The 22,119-nt window shown below is 38.5% G+C and overlaps 1 protein-coding gene across 4 annotated transcripts in view; it reads right to left on the bottom strand.

The window, feature by feature from the left end:
- Positions 1–10,124: 10,124 nt before the first annotated feature.
- sema5bb (sema domain, seven thrombospondin repeats (type 1 and type 1-like), transmembrane domain (TM) and short cytoplasmic domain, (semaphorin) 5Bb) overlaps positions 10,125–22,119 on the bottom strand; it is an 80,816-nt gene continuing 68,821 nt past the window's right edge. For all 4 annotated transcript variants that reach the window (XM_048200209.1, XM_048200210.1, XM_048200212.1 and 1 more), the window contains 9 exons: positions 19,639–19,782; positions 18,151–18,298; positions 17,781–18,009; positions 16,730–16,948; positions 15,741–15,911; positions 14,311–14,448; positions 14,183–14,221; positions 13,890–14,098; positions 10,125–11,552 (listed from right to left, as the gene is read on the bottom strand). In XM_048200209.1, coding sequence (XP_048056166.1) covers positions 11,391–11,552; positions 13,890–14,098; positions 14,183–14,221; positions 14,311–14,448; positions 15,741–15,911; positions 16,730–16,948; positions 17,781–18,009; positions 18,151–18,298; positions 19,639–19,782 — 1,459 coding nt within the window. In that variant the 3' untranslated portion in view covers positions 10,125–11,390. The remainder of the gene's footprint in view (positions 11,553–13,889; positions 14,099–14,182; positions 14,222–14,310; positions 14,449–15,740; positions 15,912–16,729; positions 16,949–17,780; positions 18,010–18,150; positions 18,299–19,638; positions 19,783–22,119) is intronic.

Here is a 22,119-nt window from a genome sequence, read left to right as displayed (position 1 = left end):
AACAAATCTAATAAAGTTATTTAAGTCTCTATTCAAATTCACAGTTGCTACCCAGTTAATTATAAACTTGCTAAATTTAATAGTATTTCCCCCATGTGCTCCTTTTGTCATCAGTTTGAAGAGACAATCATTTGTTTTGGGACTGTGTGTACTGCAAAATATTTTGGGTTGACTTTTCAAACTTTGTATATCTATCCCATGCCCGTAGGCAGGGGGGGTTCGGGTGGTTCGAACGAACCCCCCCTCACTGCCAAAGGTCCAGAATTTTTTTTTTTTTTTTTTATGTGATTATTGTCATCATTGTTTTAATCAATTCTTGTGACAAATATTCTGGGTTGCTGTTTCAAATTAATATGATACATTATTGTAGCTGGACGTGTGTGTGTGCCGCGCGTGCAGTTCAGAGAGAGTTCTCGCAATACACTTTTTCAAAGCAACGGTGAAGAAGCATCGCCGAATGATGTGGTAGGGGTTATATATATATATATATATATATATATATATATATATATATATATATATATATATATATAGTTTTAATTAAAAGGATTTCTATATTTTATCCACTCAATAGTCTACAATATAATAGCCATATAAACGTAGCGTAATTATAATAATAAAACATAGTGGGATATTCAGTGATATTGGCTGTGCAATATCGACTGTTGTGATTGGCCAATACCGGCAGACTGGAGCCAATGGAAATGCTTCGGTGCGCGTCTTATTCCTCTGAGAACTTCAAAGCAGACCGCTTGAGGTAAATTATCTGGAATAATTAGTATATTGATTTACGATGCCTATGTGAGAGTGTTAGCCTATGTCTGTACATGGGCGTCGGAACCATTGTATGTGGGTGGGACAAGACCCACCCACTTTTTAAGACCAATGATATTGGACCCACTCACTTTTACCGTCTCTAATTCAGCATTTGTCTAATCCCCCTCAGGTGATGCTACTCCACAAACCACTAACAGAGCATAAAAAATACCAAAAATAAAAATATTTTTTAAAACATCGCCAAGTCAAACGCTTAGTTTATATAGAACTGTCTCTTTTTACGACCACAACAAACAGGACACTTTTCAGACGCGCATTCCGACTTCGCCTCAGCGCCAGGCGCAAGTCAAACGAGCGCGGAAAAGGTATCTTCAGTTGAACAACAGTGAACTGTGGTCAGATGAGATGTTGTCAGGCTATGCCAGTAAAACTCCAATCAGCCGTTAGCCTATAGCCTACTGCGCTCGAAGCATGAACCCAAGAATTGCTCGAGCAAATGCATGCGCCGGCGCGCGCTGCATATTACTTTATTATAGCTTAAATAAAGCGCTAAAGAAACTACGGGCATGCACCGTCGTAAAATGTAAATGAAGTCATGAAATTACCAAACATGCGATTAAAGCTGCCTCAAATTTGTGCATGCATGTATGTATTTGTTGACGTGGTTTTAAAGCTATTGTTATCCAATTTGTTGGCCTTAAAACGTCTTAAAATGCATATATGTACACCAAGGAAATCAAACCCTTGGTGCCCCCCTTGCATAATAAAACATTTTGTGACCTCGGTGAATATAAAACCCTGCGTACGGCCCTGCTTCTTTTCTATCTAACGAAATCAAAGGTAATCATGTATTTCTCCAGTTGTGCGCACTTGGGACTAAACTTTGTATGCACTGTGTGATCAATGTGTGAAAATAAATGGGAGCAAAAACGAAAAAAGGTTTGTGTCTCGTTCTATTAAAAAAAATCAATAACTACCGATTGATCTTGGCATTCTATCTATCTATATGTAGGCTATGTGTGTATATAAATAAATATATATATATATATATATATATATATATATATATATATATATATATATATAAAAATGGTACATGAGGAAGCAATTTGACAACAATGCAGTAAATATTTTAGGTGCATCAAAAAGCATGCTCGTTAAAATACCAGCAGACAAGATAATCCAGCACAAATTAGTGCATAAAAGGTCACCAAAATGAAGTATTTGAACCTCATAATTAAATACAAAAGGAGGAGAAAAACTGCAAAAAGGTCCACTTTTTGAAAAAAAGAACCCCCCCTTTCAATAGGCTGGCTACGGACCTGTATCCTCAAACTTCTGTATAAGCCAAAAAATTGTGTTCTTTGAGACCCTTCTCATTTTAAATTTGTACTTAATTTACTACTTTTTCTTGCCAAATTTTATATTCACAAATGCAAATTTACAAAGAAAACTTTACAAAGATAAGAATTTGACTTGTATTTAAAGTCAATGAGAAACTCTAAAACTACTGCATGTAAGGGTGTATTCACACCTGTCTTGTTTGGTTCGATTGAATCGAACTCAAGTTTGTTTCCCCCTTTGGTGTTGATATTTTGGGCAGGTGTGAGCACCTCAATCGCACTCGGGTGCGGACCAAACAACCATACCAAGACCCAGCTGAAGAGGTGGTCTCGGTCCGGCTCCAAGCGAATTCTGGTACGGTCCTCTGCTTGAGAATTTCTGTACAATAAATGGATGACCTTAGCACATGTGTGGTTTTGTTTGCAAATTTTGGTTCACCTGCAAAAAGGGCAGTGTGAAAGCAAAACACACTAAACAAAAAAAAAATAAAAAATCAACATTGTATTTGGTCCGGACCAAAGCAAGTGAAGTAGCTGACTTTCCTGGTGTGAATACACCCTAGACTCTGTTATGGTCTAAATCATTTAAGCTAGTTTAATACTCTTTGTTGTTTTTATTTTGTAACCCTCATTATTGTAGGTGGCTGCAGTGAGGGGAGAAGTGAAAAAAGTGCAGGCAAGACGGACAGTTCTCACTTCTCGAAGTGGATCAGACACCTAAGAGATTAAAGGCGGATATCACAGGATTCACAATGTGCTGTGTTGCTGATAAACTGGATGTAATTTAAGTTCTGTTGCTTTTATATGAAAAAAAGATATACATATACTTTTTTTTTTTTTTTTTTTTTGAACAAGACACCCAAAGTACTTATTTATTTCCATTCGAAAGACGTGTTTATCAAAACTTTAATTACAGATGTTTTTATATTTTTTTTAATAAATATGACAATCACATAAACCATAGAGAGATCTCACTGTCTGAGAATTTGGGAATATTCCCTGCTGAAAAATCCAGCTAAAACCAGTCTAAGATGGTTGGCTGGTCTTAGCTGGTTTAAGCTGGAAGTAGCTGGTTTTAGCTGGTCTCCCAGCCTGGCTTAGCTGGTGTTCAGCTGGTTTAAGCTGGTCTCATTCTCATTGAATTGTTCACTCAACCGATTGAATTGACACAACACTGAGTCAATGACAATGGACAAACAGTCACTGTGATTTTAATTGTGTACTAGAGACATCAGTCATTTTTGCACATCCACAGTTATTCCACCCGTTATTCCACCCGTTTTATCCTTTATCTTAAATGTTCTCAGCATTACTCGTCATAATTGCATTTTTACTAGTAAGAATTAAATTAAAGAGCTCTACAGTTCAGTTCTTACTAGTAACAGTTACAATTAGTGAGCTCTCTAATTCAATTCTTAGTAACACTTATGATTAGAGAGCTCTCTAATTCAATTCTTACTAGTAGCTAGTCTCCAACGTGGTGGTCTCCAGCTCCGCTGAGGTGGTCTTCGATCCGCCCTGGCCACCGGACCAGGTTCCTCGTCCTGGCCACCTGATCAGCCTGCTTTGCCCTGGCTACCTGCACTACTTCTATCTCCAGTCATTCCTCCACTACACAGGCCTGGCCCTCCATCCCGCCCCCTGGTCTGCCTCCGTTCCACCTCCCTCCTGGACTTCTTGTTTTTAGGAATATCTGGAAGCTATGTCACATTCCTGGTTCTGTGTTTTGAGTAGGATTCTTATTTTGAAATATATTCCCCATTGTTTCTGTGTCCCCTTCTTGTGTTTAGTTCCTGTTTCTCTTGTTTGCATTAGCTCCCTTGTTTGTTACCATAGCAACCCTGATTGTTCCCTCAGGTGTTTCTTGTTTCTTTTTGTTAGTTTCCCTGTGTGCATATATATAGCCCTGTGTATTAATCAGTCTTTGAATCGTTGCGGTTGGAATTCTTGTTCCTGGTTGGATTATGTTTTTTTAATAAACTTGCTGCATGTAGATCCTCGCCTCACCTCATCTTTGCCACCATCGTTACACAATGACAGAGAAACATCATGTAGTTATTTCATTCTAAATAATGACGCAGCAGCTGATTTTGACATTTACAGCCTTGGAGTAAAGGGACTGTGTTTTTGATGTCACTGTGAAGTGGTAAATTGATAGATTCATGTTTGTTTGTTTTTTAAAGAAATTGTTTAATATAGGGCAGATTAAACACATTGCCAATATAGACAATTACAGTAATATAAGGTTTTCAATATTCTAAATTTAATAATGAATATGATCTGGTTAGTTAAAATGATTTGAAATGAAATCAATATTCAGGGATTGATTTGATAGGTAGAACCAATTGTATATTGTTCCTGCCTACTCTAGTATAAAAACAATATTTTAAATATTTTTTTAATCATATCATACACTTCACCTCACCCCTCACCCCGGGTGAGTACATGCACTTTATTTTTTCCACTTCAAGCACTACATTGCACAATTCTATTTGACCGAAATGCTTGTGTTAAAATATTTTACTCTGCCCAAGTTATGTTCCGCCAATGATAAAACTGTGCTAGATGGCTGGTAGTGAGCCTGTGTGCAGAAATATATGACAAGGACCAAGAAGGAAGAGCATCAGAAGATCTTAAAACTGCAAATAGTTCATTTTCAAATAGTTAAAAAAAAAATAAATAAATAAATAAATAAAATATCTCTACTTCCGCTAAAGGATTTTGTTCACCAGCTGTCAATTTTAAGGTACTGAGATTTTATTTATGAAAACAGACAATTTATGATTAGGCCTACAACTGGTATATTGAAATCATTCTGTCTCCCTAGAACTAATGATCAATCCAACGTTTTCGTCATAGAAAATGGCAGAAGCCATGAATATTTACCAACTCAATGTAAGAGTGTTGACACCAGAGGGCGGCATTGAGCTATAGTTCTGCGGAGAGAGGAACGTTCTCATAACATGCTTGAATCTCTCATGAATGATTTCATTTCCACTTCACCTACCGGACCTGAAGGAACAATATCACTGGCTCATATGACGCTTGTCAGAGCTTGAAAGAAAACAGCAACATTAATACTGGAAAAGGAATTCCAGTATATCCAGGATCTGATTCCAATTAGGAGCAGTTCCAAATTATATTAGAAATTCCTATAGGAATCTTGTATGCATTTGAAAGGCTCGATTTCAGAAAGAAAAACATCTCATTCAAAGTCATGCCTGTGAGATGATTTAAACAACACAGTGAAATAAAAGTCTGTCTAAAATGCATTCAATGATTCTATATCAGCCATTTATTAACGAGTTTAATGAACTACACTTGTAACCCATTAGACAGCCAAAATAAAGCCCAAATTATGTGTGTATGCGCACAGTTAAACGCACAGCCTTGCAAAGTATACTTCATTTGACTCATACCATGAGTTCATGGTTTGAGCTGGTTTATGCTGGTCCTTAGCTGGTTTAAGCTGGTCAAGTGCTAGTCCTGAGCTGGAGCTAGCAAAGTCCCTTTGAAGACAAGTCATTTCACTCGGCGGCCATCTTTGAAACGCCTCACGGGATCCAAGTGCAGCTCCTATGTCTTTGAATGGGGAAACATCAAATTCTCTAAAGCTGTTTGCCAAGCTTTCGATTAAATTTCATATTTGAAATCACCAGTGAAATCTGACAACAACGGTCACATAAATCTTGTTTCTAAACGCTCGAATCATGACAAAAAACGGTATTTTTCAGGCTGGATCAACCTAATGCGCATGTGCAGTCCTAAATGCGCGTCTCTTGTGTCTCATTCCTGAGGCGCGCGTCTGACTGTTTCGGTGCGTTCCAAACGGGATATATCGCCCTCAGAAGGGCACTTCGGAGTTAAAATAATCATGGCCGCCATGTTGAAGGGTCGTTCCAAACCTAAGTGCTCAAAACTGGCCACTTCAAGGGCCCTTCGGAATAAAGGATTTCGAAGGGTACAACTGATGGACACTTCGGGCCCCCATGATCCTTTGCACAGGGAAGTTGTTTGACGTCACAGAATGGGTACATGAGGCTCAGAATTTTACCTGTAAATCATGTATGAATAGTATTTTTCTATACTACTGCAATATTTATCACAAAGGGCGCAGTTTGCACAATCTACGAATAATTAGCTGCTGAAGTGGATTTAGGCTACCTGTTGTAAAGTTAATGAAAGTTATCATGAGCATTGTTATGTTTAAAAAGCAGATGTCTTAACAAATGTCAGTAGACCGAGAAGATTTTAAAACGAGCAGTTCAAAGACAACCATGGGCAAGTGGAGCTCCACTCTCGAACAGGAAATACGTCACCTCCACCTGCAAAGTCTCACAATAAAATAATTAATAAAATTACTACTTATCAGATTGTGTTTTACTAACATCTACACCTACCCCAACCCTAAACCATACCCTTACAATAATGCAAATACAGTAATTAAATGACGCAATAATGATGTATGCATGCCCAGTGGCTATAGCTCCACTAGTGGAGGTGAGGTATTTCCTGTTCGAGAGTGGAGCTCCACACACCCCTTAAGTCTGCAGCTGGCCGCTACAGTGACGCGATGACTACCAATCAGTGATTGGCTCTTATTTAGAAGGCAGGTCTTATTCCGCCATATTGCTCGTTGCACTTTCTCCCATTCATAATAATACAAGTGACGCGTCTTGTGTTACTCTAGTCTTTGGAGCTAGTTGCTTAGGACCAACACTTGACCAGCATAAACCAGCTCATGACCAGCTAAGGACCAGCATAAACCAGCTTCAAAACATACCTAACCAGCATACACTGTTTTTTTCAACTGGGTGGATGACCTTTTTATTGTCCTACGCCTTCCACAGATTATATAAATACATTTAGATCACTTAGTGATTGCTATCGGTATGTGAAGAGACTTTCAGCCAGCATAACAAAAAAGTTTTTGAAGCAAATCACCTACCCTGCCTTTAATAAAGCACTCTGAATGGAGATTAATACCATTATTTTACTGTTTACTTATTTATCAAACTACATATCACAGAACAAAATGAATAGGTAAATAATGTTAATGAGTCTTTATGTCTCTTCAATTCTCTTCAAGTCAATAGTCTTTGTGCAGAGATCATTCATTCCCACTGCAATGTGTTTTACTCTGTTTTTGTCAGTCTGCTCACTCACGCTGATGAAATCACACCGAACGTGTCCTTCAGGGACTTTCATAACCTCTAAAAGATCTCTCTACTCGTGCAAGCATTATGGGTGTGTGAGTGAGTGTATAACATCTGTAGAAATCTAAATATTTTGGTATTATATTATATAATTGGCATTTCTTAGAATCTGCATGATGTTCTTGAGAAGTTTCGTCTTAGTGCAAGTATGGTGTTTATGTCATGCATGTCAAGTTGACGGCTGTGGCTCCAAAACTTCTCAGCTGTGTTCAATTTTCAAAACATCCGTGACCTCAGCTGATTTCTACATAACATGCTCGTCTTGACTGCTCCAAAGGTCCAATATTCACCCCTCGGATATTAAGAAATGGCAGGTATTCATTCTTGTTTTCATGTCAAAAGCTAAAAAAAACAACAACTTAAAAGTCAATTGTCTTAACGAATTTTGGTAATACAAATTTTGGGTGAAATGTGTTTAGTTTACATAATGAAACATTTCTTTTGATTTTATGGTGATGTTTTTTTCCACTTACAAATAAATGCTCTCTGTTGCACACATGAGTGTTGGTTCAGGAGGTTTATCCTCTGAGCAGCTTTCATTAGTGGTGTATCTGGAGGCCACAATAGGTCTCAGTTCAAATGGCCCGTCTGCTCTGATAACTCTCTCCAGCTGCTGGGTAATGGTTGGTTTCCTCCCATTAGAGAGGAAAACCTCCAAACAGCAAACAGCTCATTAAAAAGCCATATCACTTACCCACTGTTAGAACCACAAACTTCATTCATCACATGGATTGAAGTGAAGACTTTAAATACTCATCTGCAGGCTCAGGCTAGAGGACACTACGTACACCAGAGAACACGAAGGCTCTGTAATCAACTCTACAGTACCGCTAATGACCAGAATTATTAACCTTTCCCTGTGCTGGTACAATCCCTCACAGAATACACAACTTTAGATATGAAAGTGATAATGTTACAATGAAAAGTCACATCATGCAGTGTGCTATTCATAATAATACCAATGGATGGATGGATGGATGGAATGACGGATGGACAAATAGAATGACATAGATAGATAGATAGATAGATAGATAGATAGATAGATAGAAGTCTTGACAGAAGAAAGTAAATTGTGTTGTTTTGACACCCAGCTGGATATTTATTTATTTTTACAATGTACAACATATAAAAACATAGAAAAAGTTCACAGTGTATAAAGGCAGTGATCATGTGTTGTAAATTCATTTTCTTTTTTATTGCATAGAGAACTGTCTGCATTCAGAAAATGCAGCATCCATGCAACATCAGCGTAAAAATGTCCGGTTCTGCTCGCGCACCTCTCATCATCAGAAACAATGTAATGCCATATTCAACATCAAGCGAGATGCATTTTTGTATTTTGCATTAAAGTTCATCTGGGCTCATAGTAAAGATTAAACAAAATATTTCATAAAACATATATTTTCATTTAAACGTACACACACTGCTGGACAGAAAAAAACTGTCATACACAAGACAGTATCCATTTGAGTACTCTAGTGTACAGAAGTGTTCTTTCATTTTCTTATGTTCGCTGTGGAGTTATAGCAAGGAAAAAAAATACCTGATTCCATCAAAAAGAATCATCATTTGTGTATAAATATATAATGCCAGCTACAAATATACATACATACTTACAAATGTACATCCCTTTAGGTTCAATAACACTCGCACAGAGCTTTTTCATACTGCCATGCTCCAGTAACAATTTATTTTAAAAGAAAAATTAACCAAAAATTAAACATTCTGTCCTTATTTACCCATCCTCATGTTGTTTAAAAGCAGTATGACTTTCTTTCCTCCGTGGAACAGAAAAAAAAAAGTTTAGCAGAATGTGTGAGCCACATCTTGATCTTGAAGTTTGAATATGTATGCATGAAATTTAAGAGCTTTTAGCAAATACTTTTTTTTTTTTTTTTTTTTTTTTTTCAGTCAGCCAACACAAATCTACTGTATGGATCCAGAAGATGTAGAATATAGTGCATGTCATATTAACTACTTTTATAATGCTTTTATAGTGGCGTTTTGTGCATTTGGGAGCTTGACAGGCCACTAAATACTTCATTGTATGGAAAAGAGCAGCATGAAAAATCTTCCACTTCAGACAAGACACTATTGGCAAAACCATTGTTTTTTTCATGCAATTGTGAGATTTTGGGATATTTTGCATCAGATTTGTGGAAAGAAAACATTGAAAATGCACATTTAAAGGGTTAGTTCACCCAAAAATGAAAATTTTGTCATTAATTACTCACCCTCATGTCGTTCCAGACTTGTGAGACTTTCTTCAGAACACAAATAAAGATCTTTTTGATGAAATCTGAGAGCTTTCTATCCTTCTATTGACAGCTACACAACTACCACTTTGATGCTTCAAAAAGCTCATAAAGAGATTGTAAAACTAATCCATATGAATTGAGCGGTTTAGTCCAAATTTTCTGAAGAGACTCGATGAACAGAAGCTCAGCTGAACCAGCTTGATGCTCGAGAACAAACCTCATTGGTTCTTGTGGAAGCTCAAACGTGCTGCGTAACACATGAGAATGAACCTCATTGGATTTCCACATCAAGCAAATATGCTTGAGCTTCTGTTTACCACAACTGAAGTTGATGAATGTTTATATGTGAATAAAAGCCTAAATTAAATCTGTTCAGTGTGTAAAGCGATCGTTTCTCTTCAGAAAATTTGGACTAAACCACTCAATTCATATGGATTAGTTTTAACTTTTTGAAGCTTCAAAGTGGTAGTTGCGTTGCTGTCAATGGAGGGACAGAAAGCTCTCAGATTTCATCAAAAAGATCTTCATTTATATTCCAAAGATGAGCGAAAGTCTTGCAGGTTTGGAACGACATAAGGGTGAGTAATTAATGACAGAAATTTCATTTTTGGGTGAACTAACCCTTTAAGTGTTTGTTTCATTATCTATTTGCATGTGTAGATTTCAATTATAATAGATACTTATTAAAATGAGCTTTTTCATATATACTGAACACTTACATAAAACTAACTTCCCTGTTTTATCTATATATTCTGAAGGTTTTTACAGAAGGGTTTGTTCATATATCATTTACCTGTTTTATATTATAGTTTACTCCTAAAAATATGGAGATTATATGGATACTGTTGACAGTATTTTCTGATTTATATTATATAATTACATTCTTTACCCTATTCACCTGTGTTGTCTTGCCTTAAAAAAAGCCATCAATGTTTGGAAAGACATGAGGGTGAGTAAATGATGACAGAACTGTCATATTTGGGTGAACTTTCCTTTTAAAAAGTGCCTGACAGACATATTCATACTGGTGAACATATGTGTAACAGTGTGTGGACGGCCATATATCCATGAGTTCAAGTCCTTTATTAGACGATGAAGATAACAGCCTCTTTCATGAGTCCGTAACTGTATGCAGCTCCTGCTCAGTTCAGCGACTCGACTGGTGTGACATTAACCAGTCGCATCACCAGTAATCCTGATTCCATGTACTGTATCTCCCATCCACTGCTTGAGTTCTGGAGCCGAAAGGACAAAAACCAGGAAAAAATAAGGGAAACAGATGTTCAGGCTTATTGTGGGACGTCACAGCTGTCTGGAACCCTTCATGCTTTATCGACTCAAAACGAGTTTTGCGTTGCATTTTTTCTACTATGAAAAACAACACAAAGCTGAAGACGCCAGCACACAAAGTAGTACGTCACAATTCAGTTTTGAGCTTCACATGAAAAGCAAAGATGCCAGAATTCCTCTTGCTCCTCTGCATTTTAAGAAGTGTGCATGCTTTGTGAGTGTCAGTCTGCAGTTATTACGACACATGTGATCAACTGAACCCGTGACTTCCGGTTTGAGATGACATTTAGGAAAGGAAATGCTACAAGAAAACTACATGGGCCCGTTTTATCCGAACAACAATCCTTTGCGTTTTCCTGCATCTTTTGAAATGCAGGTTATGCGCTCGACCTTTCTGCGGATCCATGCATTTTCCAATGCAACTGCATGGACGGATAAGGGTGTGTAACCGTGGTCACGCGCCCCTAAGAAAGCATGATATGTATTTGAGTGTGTGTCTTTTTGCATCAGCTGTGCATGTAGCTGCAGGGTGAATCCATGGAAGGGAAGTCATACTTGCCCAGAGGAGATGGGTAATACGTGGTGGCGTAGACGTTGGTCTGCGGCAAAGCTGATGGGAAGAAGTTGCAGCTTTCATCTGGTGGAAGCAGGTTGTTCTTATTCAGAGTCTGCGGGGAACAGAGAGAAAGCACAAAAAGTGAATACACGAGATGTCGGAAAAGCTCTTCAATATTTCAAAGGCCACAGTGTGTTTTGCATCATGCTGCAGCGGTCCTCTGATGTCAACGCTCTGAGGGAAGAGACGGTACCGGAAAATGAAGAATGATAGATAAGACGGATTTATAGAATGAGAGCCATTTCCTCTGAGATAGATTAGGGAAAGTCGTGGTTCTCAGCTGCTTCTGATACAGATCGTAAATGGACACAACAGAAGACCATAATTATTTATTGAACAAATAATAAAACAATATAGTATATAACAAATACAATTACATAAAATATAATACAATATAATATTTTTAAAATCAAACTTTGATCATTAATACTATTCAATTATATATACAGTCAAACCAAAATTTATTCAGACACCTTGAACATTTCATTCATTAATACAGTTTATTCAGAATTTTTTTTTTTCCAAAGTGTCTGAATAATTTTTGGTTCCAAATTTGTATCAATTTTACTGGTAGTCCACCATTTTTGGGTTTGATATGTCACAGTTTATTTTATTTTGCTATCCTCACTTACATAATTGAACTATAGTATCCTGCACCCACTAGAAAAATATATCAAAAATATATATAAAAAAAAGTCTGAATAATTTTTGGTTTGACTGTATATACAGTATCTCACAGAAGTGAGTACACCCCTCACATTTTTGTAAATATTTTATTGTTCTTTCATGTGACAACACTGAAGAAATGACACTTTGCTACAATGTAAAGTAGTGAGTGTACAGCTTGTATAACAGTGTAAATTTTCTGTCCCCTCAAAATAACTCAACACACAGCCATTAATGTCTAAACCACTGGCCACAAAAGTGAGAACACCCCTAAGTGAAAATGTCCAAATTGGGCCCAATTAGCCATTTTCTCTCCCCAGTGTCATGTGACTCGTTAGTGTTACAAGGTCTCAGGTGTGAATGGAGAGCAGTTGTGTTAAATTTGGTGTTATCGCTCTCACTCTCTCATACTGGTCACTGGAAGTTCAACATGGAACCTCATGGCAAAGAACTCTCTGAGGATCTGAAAAAAAGAATTGTTGCTCTACATAAAGATGGCGTAGGCTATAAGAAGATTGACAAGACCCTAAAACTGAGCTGCAGCATGGTGGACAAGACCATAGAGCGGTTAACAGGCCAGGTTCCACTCAGAACAGGCCTCGCCATGGTCGACCAAAGAAGTTGACTGCACGTGCTCAGCGTCATATCCAGAGGTTGTTTGGGAAATAGACATATGAGTGCTGCCAGCATTGCTGCAGAGGTTGAAGGGGTGGGGGGTCAGCCTGTCAGTGCTCAGACCATACGCCGCACACTGCATCAAATTGGTCTGCATGGCTGTCGTCCCAGAAGGAAGCCTCTTCTAAAGATGATGCACAAGAAAGTCCGCAAACAGTTTGCTGAAGACAAGCAGACTAAAGACATAGATTACTAGAACCATGTCCTGTGGTCTGATGAGACCAAGATGAACTTATTTGGTTCAGGAGCTACAGTTCATTGAGGGAACCATGAATGAGCAGAGCATGATCCCCTTCCTTCGGAGACTGGGCCACAGGGCAGTATTCCAACATGATAACGATCCCAAACACACCTCCAAGACAACCACTGCATTGCTAAAGAAGCTGAGGGTAAAGGTGATGGACTGGCCAAGCATGTCTCCAGACCTAAACACTACGGAATGGTGGAGGAGCACAAGGTCTCTTAACATTCAACAGCTCCGTGATGTCATCATGGAGTGGAAGAGGACTTCAGTGGCAACCTGTGAAGCTCTGGTGAACTCCATGCCCAAGAGGGTTAAGGCAGTGCTGGAAAATAATGGTGGCTACACAAAATATTGACACTTTGGGCCCAATTTGGACATTTTCACTTAGGCGTGTACTCACTGGCCAGCGGTTTAGACATTAATGGCTGTGTGTTGAGTTATTTTGGGAGGACAGCAAATTTACACTGTTATACAAGCTGTACACTCACTACTTTACATTGTAGCAAAGTGTCATTTCTTCAGTGTTGTCACATGAAAAGATATAATAAAATATTTACAATAATGTGAGGGGTGTACTCATTTCGTTGAGATACTCTTAATATGTATACCTCTTCAACCTCTGCAGCAACCTCTGTTACCTTTGTTCTTTGATTAACATTAATGACAGACATCACAGCAACTGGTTTATTAGGCTGCTGTGACTTTAAGAGCTGCCGCTGCCGAACATGACACAGATCTGACGTGCATCTCATTTTCTCACAACTTTTTAAGTTCATTTAAATGTTTAAGACTGCTCTTAAATACCTTAAACTCCATGGGTGTGTACAAGTCGTTTTTGGGTGCACAGCTGTTCTCTTTATAGTGTAGGTGGTTGGGGGTGCTGGGATGAATAACTGCGGATTCTTGAGGGGGTTTGCGGAGTCTCTGACAGTACACGTACACCAGGATGGACAGCAAAATGGCTCCCAAAAAACAACATGCGCCAGTCAGCACCAAGTGGAACAGAGAAAACCCTGCAGGAGACAAAACAGACAAAAAAAATATTTACTGGCGGTCATTAGCCAACCTGAATGCTGTTTGATGTAAGCTGCATTTACCTCCACAGTTTGAGTTCTTCTTCTGTCCCTTTGACAGCACTAGAATTAAGAAAACGATGTTAATGTGAAACACTACTGTAGTCTGAGATGCCAGAAATGAACTAAGGAAAAGAGGGAAAGGAACTAACCTGCACTCTCATTGGGCCGACACATTCTCTGATCTGTGGAGTTTCCTTGGCAAGAGGAGCTTATTTCACATATACGAACGCGGAGCTGCTGCCCTTCCTCATTACACTCTGCCCACTCTGACCACGCCCCCCACCCACCTGTTACAGGTGAGAAAAAAAAAAAACACACATTTCACAATTGTGTTGTCATTAGGTTTCATGAATGCCATCATAACGAGTATTTAACTCTTTCCCCGCCATTGACAGAATTTTCCGGCAATCCATGTTTTCACTGTTATACATTAGGGGGTGCTATTATGCATCTTCGGAAAAAGTACAGAATCTCCGGATCAAAACACAGACGAAGAAGAGGCAGAAACAAGCGAAAGAAGCATTGCTTACGCTCATGTAAGTGAATGCGATCATCAAACATTAAACAGCATATAAATCAAAACTGCCTAATTTTACTGAGTGAAATGTTGAACCCATGAAGAGGAAACGACTTTGAAGCTTTGGGGGTGTTGATGGGCTCGATCTACTCCATCTATGTTTTGATCATCGTTCTGAATCCGATATGGATGTAGTCTTTGACAAAAACACAATTTTCTCAGCTTTTTGTTTAAATGATTTTTTTTTTATGAAACACCCACATTCAAGTGTTGATAAAAACGATATATTAAAATGAAAAAATATACTATTTATATGGGATTTTGAAGCCAAAAAAAGTGCATCCATTCATCATAAAAATAATCATACAGCTCCAGGGGGTTAATAAATGCCTTCTGAAGCGAAGCGATGGGTTTTTGTAAGAAAAATATCCATATTTAAAACTTTGCAAACTATTTTCCCAGCATAGAGTAAGATTAGGTGAGAGTAGACATCTCTCATGGTTCAAACAATAGGGCTGGGCAACAAACTCAAGCTCCTCTTCTCTTATATTGAAATCCTCTGACATTTCTATTTAAAAACTCTCATTTTAGACTTCTAATTCGTGACCGGTGTGTTGTTGTGGTCTATCCACTGCGCTTAAGTGTTCGTCAAAATATGTCATGCGTCGGGTAAGAGGTCACTCTTCCACCGGAACTAGACTCATGTACGGCCATTGCTAAAAGCCAGTGATTATAGTTTATAGTATATTTTTCTTACAAATACCCATCGCTTCACTTAAGAAGGCCTTTATTAACCTCCTGGAGCTGTATGGATTACTTTTATGATGGATGGATGCATTTTTTTGGGCTTCAAAATCTTGGGTACCATTCACTCCAATTATAAAGCTTGGAAGAGCCAGGGAATTTTTTAATATATCTCCCATTGTGTTTGGCTGAATGAAAAAAGTCATATACACCTAGGATGGCTTGAGGGTGAGTAAATTATGGGATAGTTTTCATTTTTGGGTGAACTAACCCTTTAAGAGAAATTGCTGTGAGCAGCAGTGTTAAATGTTTTCTCACCTTCACACTCGTGTGTGTTACAGAGAGCTTCCTCCGTGTGCAGACCAATGCAGATATCTCCAGAATGAGCAGGGGCGGGGTTAGAGCAGGTACGGGAGCGCTGGTAGTGACCGCCGCCACAGGAAGTCGAGCACTGAGACCAGGAAGACCAGCACGACCACGCTCCCTTCACTGATAAACAACACCTGTTATTACACTAGTCCTTGCAGCAAGACTTTTATAGCCAGTTATTACAAGGCTCTCTGGAATACTTGATTCTGATTGGTTAGTCGCGACATTCCGAGGTGTATTCTCCGATAACAACCTTCATCAATAGCAACGCTGAATAACATACCAGCCATCTTTCATTTCTCTTGTATAACACTGTGGACTCGCTCTCGCTTGTTATCATACAAATGCAGCTGCTGCTTTCTTGAGTCTCTGTTCAATTTATTAGTTGTATTGAAAATGAAATCGGAGAACGTCAGTATTAATAGTATTGCAATATTGTTGCTGTGTTCATCTTCTTGCAAGGACAATTGTTTTGTACACTGTAATGGATTATAAGATAATAAACTGGTAAGATTTCAAAGGTTTTATGTCAAATCAATTTCTCTTGTCCCCATAATTATTTGTGTGGTGAAAAGCAGTGTAATAAGTGGTATGACTGTACTTTGTCCCTTAAATGTTCGTTTAGTTGTTCAATCGCTTGCTAGAAACTGTTTTCTTCATGGAAGCTTTGCGTTTTATGAGCTAATAAAATATTTCAGCAAATATCAATAATTTTCATCCAATTCTTTACTTACGTGGGAAGTAGCCGTTCAATAAAGCAAAATAATGGACATCCAGACAGTTATCAAAAAATAATCCCCTTCAATGTGATACAAGACCCTGATCACCCTGTCGGGGTTTATTCTGTGATAACAACCAGCTGGATGTACATTATCCCTTTCTTAACAGGACATGAGTGACATATTTCAGAGGAAACAAGTATCTGAAAAATATCTGACCTGGGCATGGCTGAGAGTTGCAGTCCTGATACTCGGCCGGCGCTCCGCTGCAGGCGAATGGCGTGCTCTTGCCATCCGGTGTGGCACAGGAGCGCTTGCGTGTGCGGAAGCCTTTAGAACACTCTTTGGAACATGCAGACCACGTTTCCCATGATGACCAAGCAGCTCCTTGCACTCGTGTAACGGGTCGACCCATTCTCAACAGGTCCTCAACTAGACCTACAAACATAAAAGTGTTTCTGTTAGTTTTGGGCTGCACGACTAATCAAAATAGAAGTGATATCGCGATATGGCTTAGTGTGATTATCAAATTGCAAATGCTGGGATTTAATTAAATAAACAGAGTTTTCAGTGTCTAAGAGTGGCTCGATTTGCAGCGAGTGCTGCTCCACTAAAAACTTTGCATCCGCTCTTAGTTTGGGTCGCTTTAACGTGCATCTTCCCAAACTTATAATAAGTCCTTATAGACCGGTGGTTGTCAACGAAAGAGTGTTCCATCAAAATAAAAGTTTGATGGGATAACGTTTGAAAATGAAGAAATTAAGACAGCCATAAATATTAGTATTGTAATTTTACAGTGGTACTGTAAAATAAAATAAAATTTTACTAAAAATAAAAATGTAATTTACTAAATTTACTAATTAAATATTTTACTAATTTACTAATTCAATTTACTACCACTATTATATTATTTTTCTTAAATACTCTAATTTGTATTTTATAATTGAATATTATAGTATTATATAGCTATTATAGTATTATAATAGTATTATTTCTTATTTTGCTTAATATTTTTAGTTAGTAGTAATAATGATACTATTATAAATATTTTATAGTCATATTGATATATAGCCAAAAAAATTTGGGCCAAAGTGCAGCCCTGCAAACAAGCAAAACATGGAGGCTTTTTTAACACACATTTTAAAGCAAAATGTAACTTTTTATCAGAAAAATCGCAAATCGATGTCACCCCCATTTCATGCCGCCCAACCTTATAAGAGGAATGTGTATATATGAGTATATGTGTCTGAGGCTATGTGTGTGTATGTACCATCAGTCTCACAGACAGCAGCTCCATCAGTGGTGGGACAGAGGCGAGTCTCTATCTTGCGTTTGCCAAGCTGCAGGTCGTGAGGGTCGGCGAGGAGAGCCCTGCAGGTGTATCTGACCCTCTGCTCCTGTCTCGCCCCCATTTGAGTCACATTAACAGGGTACCAGGGTGTCCATGGCGTGGTACGCCTCACCTCGGCACACGCATCCAAATTACATGCCTTATACTCCTGGATGCAGTAACACACACGATAGATGCTAATGAGAGTCTAGTTTTCAAATAAATCTCTTTTCATTTCTCATGTGATTTTTTGTTGACATTAGGGTTTTTGATGATTATCATAACACATATGACCACTCGAAGACCCTACCAGAGGGCAACCAGGACACGTGTTGCCATTCTCGCAGGTTCGAACACGGGATTGGACTCCACCACCACAGGCAACGCTACATTTGGACCAAGCGCTCCAGGAGACCCAGGACACCGGAACAGGACACAGATTCTTTTCGTTACACAGTCTGAATCACACAAAAATGAATAATTCATCCATCTTTCACGTATACGCTTATGGAGTTGGTTCTTTTAAGTTAAGGCTGGAATACACTACACAACTTTTAAAATCAGAATAGATTTTCAAACACTAGGCATCATTCACTTGCCAACTTTGTAAATGCTTACATAGAAAAACTGGGCATCATACAGCAAATAAACTTTCAAGTCGCTCGGAACACAAACTCACACAGAAACATGCGCCTCGTAATACGTGTTGTATAGAACGTATGTGCTAGAGAAACAAACGCGCAGCCATCTTTCGAATTTTGTGTTTGAATTTGGTTTTGTGGTGGCTCTGTATATTTTTATGGCATCGCTGTTGAAGAGTAATTAGCTGGTGAAGTGGATTTACTTGTTGTGGAGTTAACGAAAGCTATCATGAGTATTGTAATGTTTGAAGAGGATGTCATAACAAATGTCAGTAGACCGGAAAGATTTTAAAACAAGCGGTTCATTCATAAATCCAGGACATCTTACCTTCATGCTGTGGAAATACAAACCACAAGACAAAACACAACAAGCGCAGTGCAGCGCTGAAAAGGGGCAGGGCTACATAAGGTCTATACATGTTCTAAAATCACTCAAAATATCAACCATGTTTGATATCTTCCAAATGGATGAAATCAAATTCTGAAGTTAAAAAATCTGAGTTTGTGCCCATCATAAACTATGTGATTTTCTGCAAAATCTGTTAACTCAGACTGCTCAAAATCTGCAGACTGGCTCTGACTTTCTGTAACTACAGTAGCATTGACTTGTCCAGACTGCAAATTGGGGGAAAAAATGCAAATGTTGTGTAGTGTGTTCTAGACTTTAGACAACAAAAAGAATCACAAGAGTTTGTTTTAGTGAATCAAAATCATAAAGCACAGCCAGTGCATTCCAACCAATTCTTGAATATTTGAAGTCAGTTTTTTAGTGAATCAAAAGCTTACAGTACAACCAGGGTAGTCCGACTCTCAAATAAATGACTCTTAAGGGGCCGTTCACACAGAACACATTTTTCCATTCCACTGCACTAATTTTCCATTGTTTTTCTACGTAAACATGCTAGATGGACGTCATTAACTGTTGCACTCGAGTCTCGTGTCTTATGTAGCGTTTCAAGCATGACACAACTTTCTAAAAATGTGCGCTCAAGTTAAAATAATTTTTTTTGCGCTTTTTTTAACCAATGACCTGTGTCTCACATTTTTAACAGCAAAAACGTGTTCTGTGTGAAGCAGCCATTTTTGTTGCAAATTAAATCATATCAAATCAAAACAATACAGCACAGCCTTATAGCCCATTTTTCTTTTAGTCTCACCTCTCCTCTCGCGCCTGACCTACGCATACGCGTCCTCCATGTCGGGGTGCTGGGTTGTTGCAGGACCGCTGACGGACCTCAAATCCAATGCCACAACTGGTGCTGCACTCGGCCCAGGATGACCAGGGAGTCCAGCCTCCATTCCTGAACATACACAAGCAGGAGTTAGCATGGATATCACACAATAACACAATCTGGGTACCTGTCGGTTAGCAGGTAATCTGCACTACATTAAAGAAGCCGTATTTGACCATTTTTGTTGTATTGTATGATGATAGCCAAGTATCATTTAAGAAAAATAACCATTAGATTGCAAAGTAAGAAAGAAATTACAGTATTTTACACCTTACAATGAATATCGGTCAATTTTATTATGGTTACTTTTCTTAAATATGACATCCTTGATGACGTATACAGCCTTCAAATGCGAACTCCAGAGGACGCAGCCTCCGAAATGACACGCATCTCCTGTCACCAAAGGAGTGTGTTTTTGGTTGTGAGGAAAAGGGGACAGTGGATGAAGTTTGTTTTTCTGGGGCAGCAACGGAGTTGTACATGTATGTTTGTTTGTTCCCGGGATTTCGGTGATGAATGCTTTGTAAACAAGTCCCAGTTTGGCGATGGATTTGCAGATCGCGGGTGGTGAGTAAAGCTGCATCAGATGTCTCCGTTTTGTTGGCAATCGGCACGCAAGTGCATATAATGTAAACAACAGGAACGTTTTTGTTCCATTTTTATTTTGATGTCACAGCTTGCAGACGATCTCTACGCAAAAGCTGCGCACGCTCGTGACTCTTTAGCTCTGCCCACGGCACTGACGGCAGGCACGCCTCCAGGAGCTCGGCTTTTTTCGAAAAGACTCAGTACAGCGTACCTATCTTTTATAAATATGATAAAACTAAAGACTTTTCGGAGATATGAAGGATGCAATACTACTCTATATGTACTCAAGATTAACATGAGATTGGCAGAAACTGTGTGTGATACCGCCCCTTTAATATTTTGAATTAGCTTTTATTTTTATATTTTCATTTTAAGTTTAAGGTTTAGTAATTATGGTATAGTATGTAGTTTTTTTTTGGTCTAATATTTATATTTTATTTCAGCTTTATTTTAATTAACGAAATCGTTTTCAATGGCTTTTGTTTTACTTAACAATATTGACACTTTCTTGTGTGGAAATGTTTTTGTCTATACAATGAAAGTAAATGGGGTTCAAAACCTCACTCATTTTCAACCTGTATGAAAGTAATACAGGTTTAAACCAATATAAAGAGTAAGGTAGGGACACTAGTAAGGTAGGGACATCTTTGCACTGCAAGGACAGTCCCTCTGGAGCTACCTGGAGTCAAGTGACGTCTTCTAAAGGCCTGATAATGACTTCACGGGATTGTGATCACAACTTTAGAGCTGTTAGGTAACATCAGTTTTATTAAACTTAACAGTAGAATTCTGACAAAAATGTATTAACAGCTCATTACTCAAACTGTATGTCATTTATTATAGGCCTGCTACAGCTGAAAGATCCTGCCACAGCTGCTGTTTTTTTGTTATACTGAAACATTACGTCCTGTTACTTTCTTGCACCCAGACCTGGTGATGTGTGTGTTTAAACAAGCTCTCTAGGTGAAGAAATAATAGGAACATTCATTCAGTGACTGCAGGATAATGGGACATGCAAAGAAGGAGCTGCTCCGTGAGAACTGCTGCGTCAGCATCTTGTAGTTAATGAATAAAGCCGCACGTTACACGCGGCACGTCTGTATCGGTGTTCGGGATTGATGAACTCGAGGCCTCATTCTCTGCAGCTGTTAGCGTTGGGTGGTTCCTTTCTCTCATGGAAGAGCTGAATCAGAGGGAATAAAAGCATCACACTTTTATGTGCTTTGACACTTTGACTGGCTGTGATTGAAGACTTCAGGCTGATCGCTCTGGGTCTCATATATCACTCTAGCCACACTGTTTACACCTGCCAATTCAATATGAGAAGACCCAGATTTTAAAAGGCTAGTTCATCCAAAAAAATTCTGCTATTATTTACTGACTCTCATACTCTTTCTTCTCTGTGCAATGAAAGTGAATAAGAGGAGACTGTCGAACTTGAAAAATCACATAGATGCATCACCATATCCATATGACTCAGTGTTGGGGAGTAGCCAAGTACAAGTTACGACGCAACTAACTTTTTTTTTAGTAAGTTTCAACTACATTTTTCAGTTGCTTGACAGTACCTCAGTTTCTTTTAAAGGGGACCTATTATGCAGAATGCACTTTTATAAGGTGTTTGAACACAGATGTGTGTCCACGGTGTGTGTAAATAACCAGCCTAAAATGGTAAAAATCCACCAACTCCTTTTTTATAATCTCCATAAATCATAAATAGTCTCTCCAAATGAGCAGTTCCAGATTTCCACCTACTCTTACATAAGAATGGCAACAGAATCTGCCCTATTAGCTTAGCTCCTCCCCTGAGTGAGCTGT

The sequence above is a fragment of the Megalobrama amblycephala genome, linkage group LG8 (assembly GCF_018812025.1).
Source record: "Megalobrama amblycephala isolate DHTTF-2021 linkage group LG8, ASM1881202v1, whole genome shotgun sequence".
Taxonomy (NCBI): Eukaryota; Metazoa; Chordata; class Actinopteri; order Cypriniformes; family Xenocyprididae; genus Megalobrama; species Megalobrama amblycephala.
The sequence above is the reverse complement of the archived record's forward strand: the minus strand, read 5'-3'. Positions and strand labels throughout refer to the sequence as shown.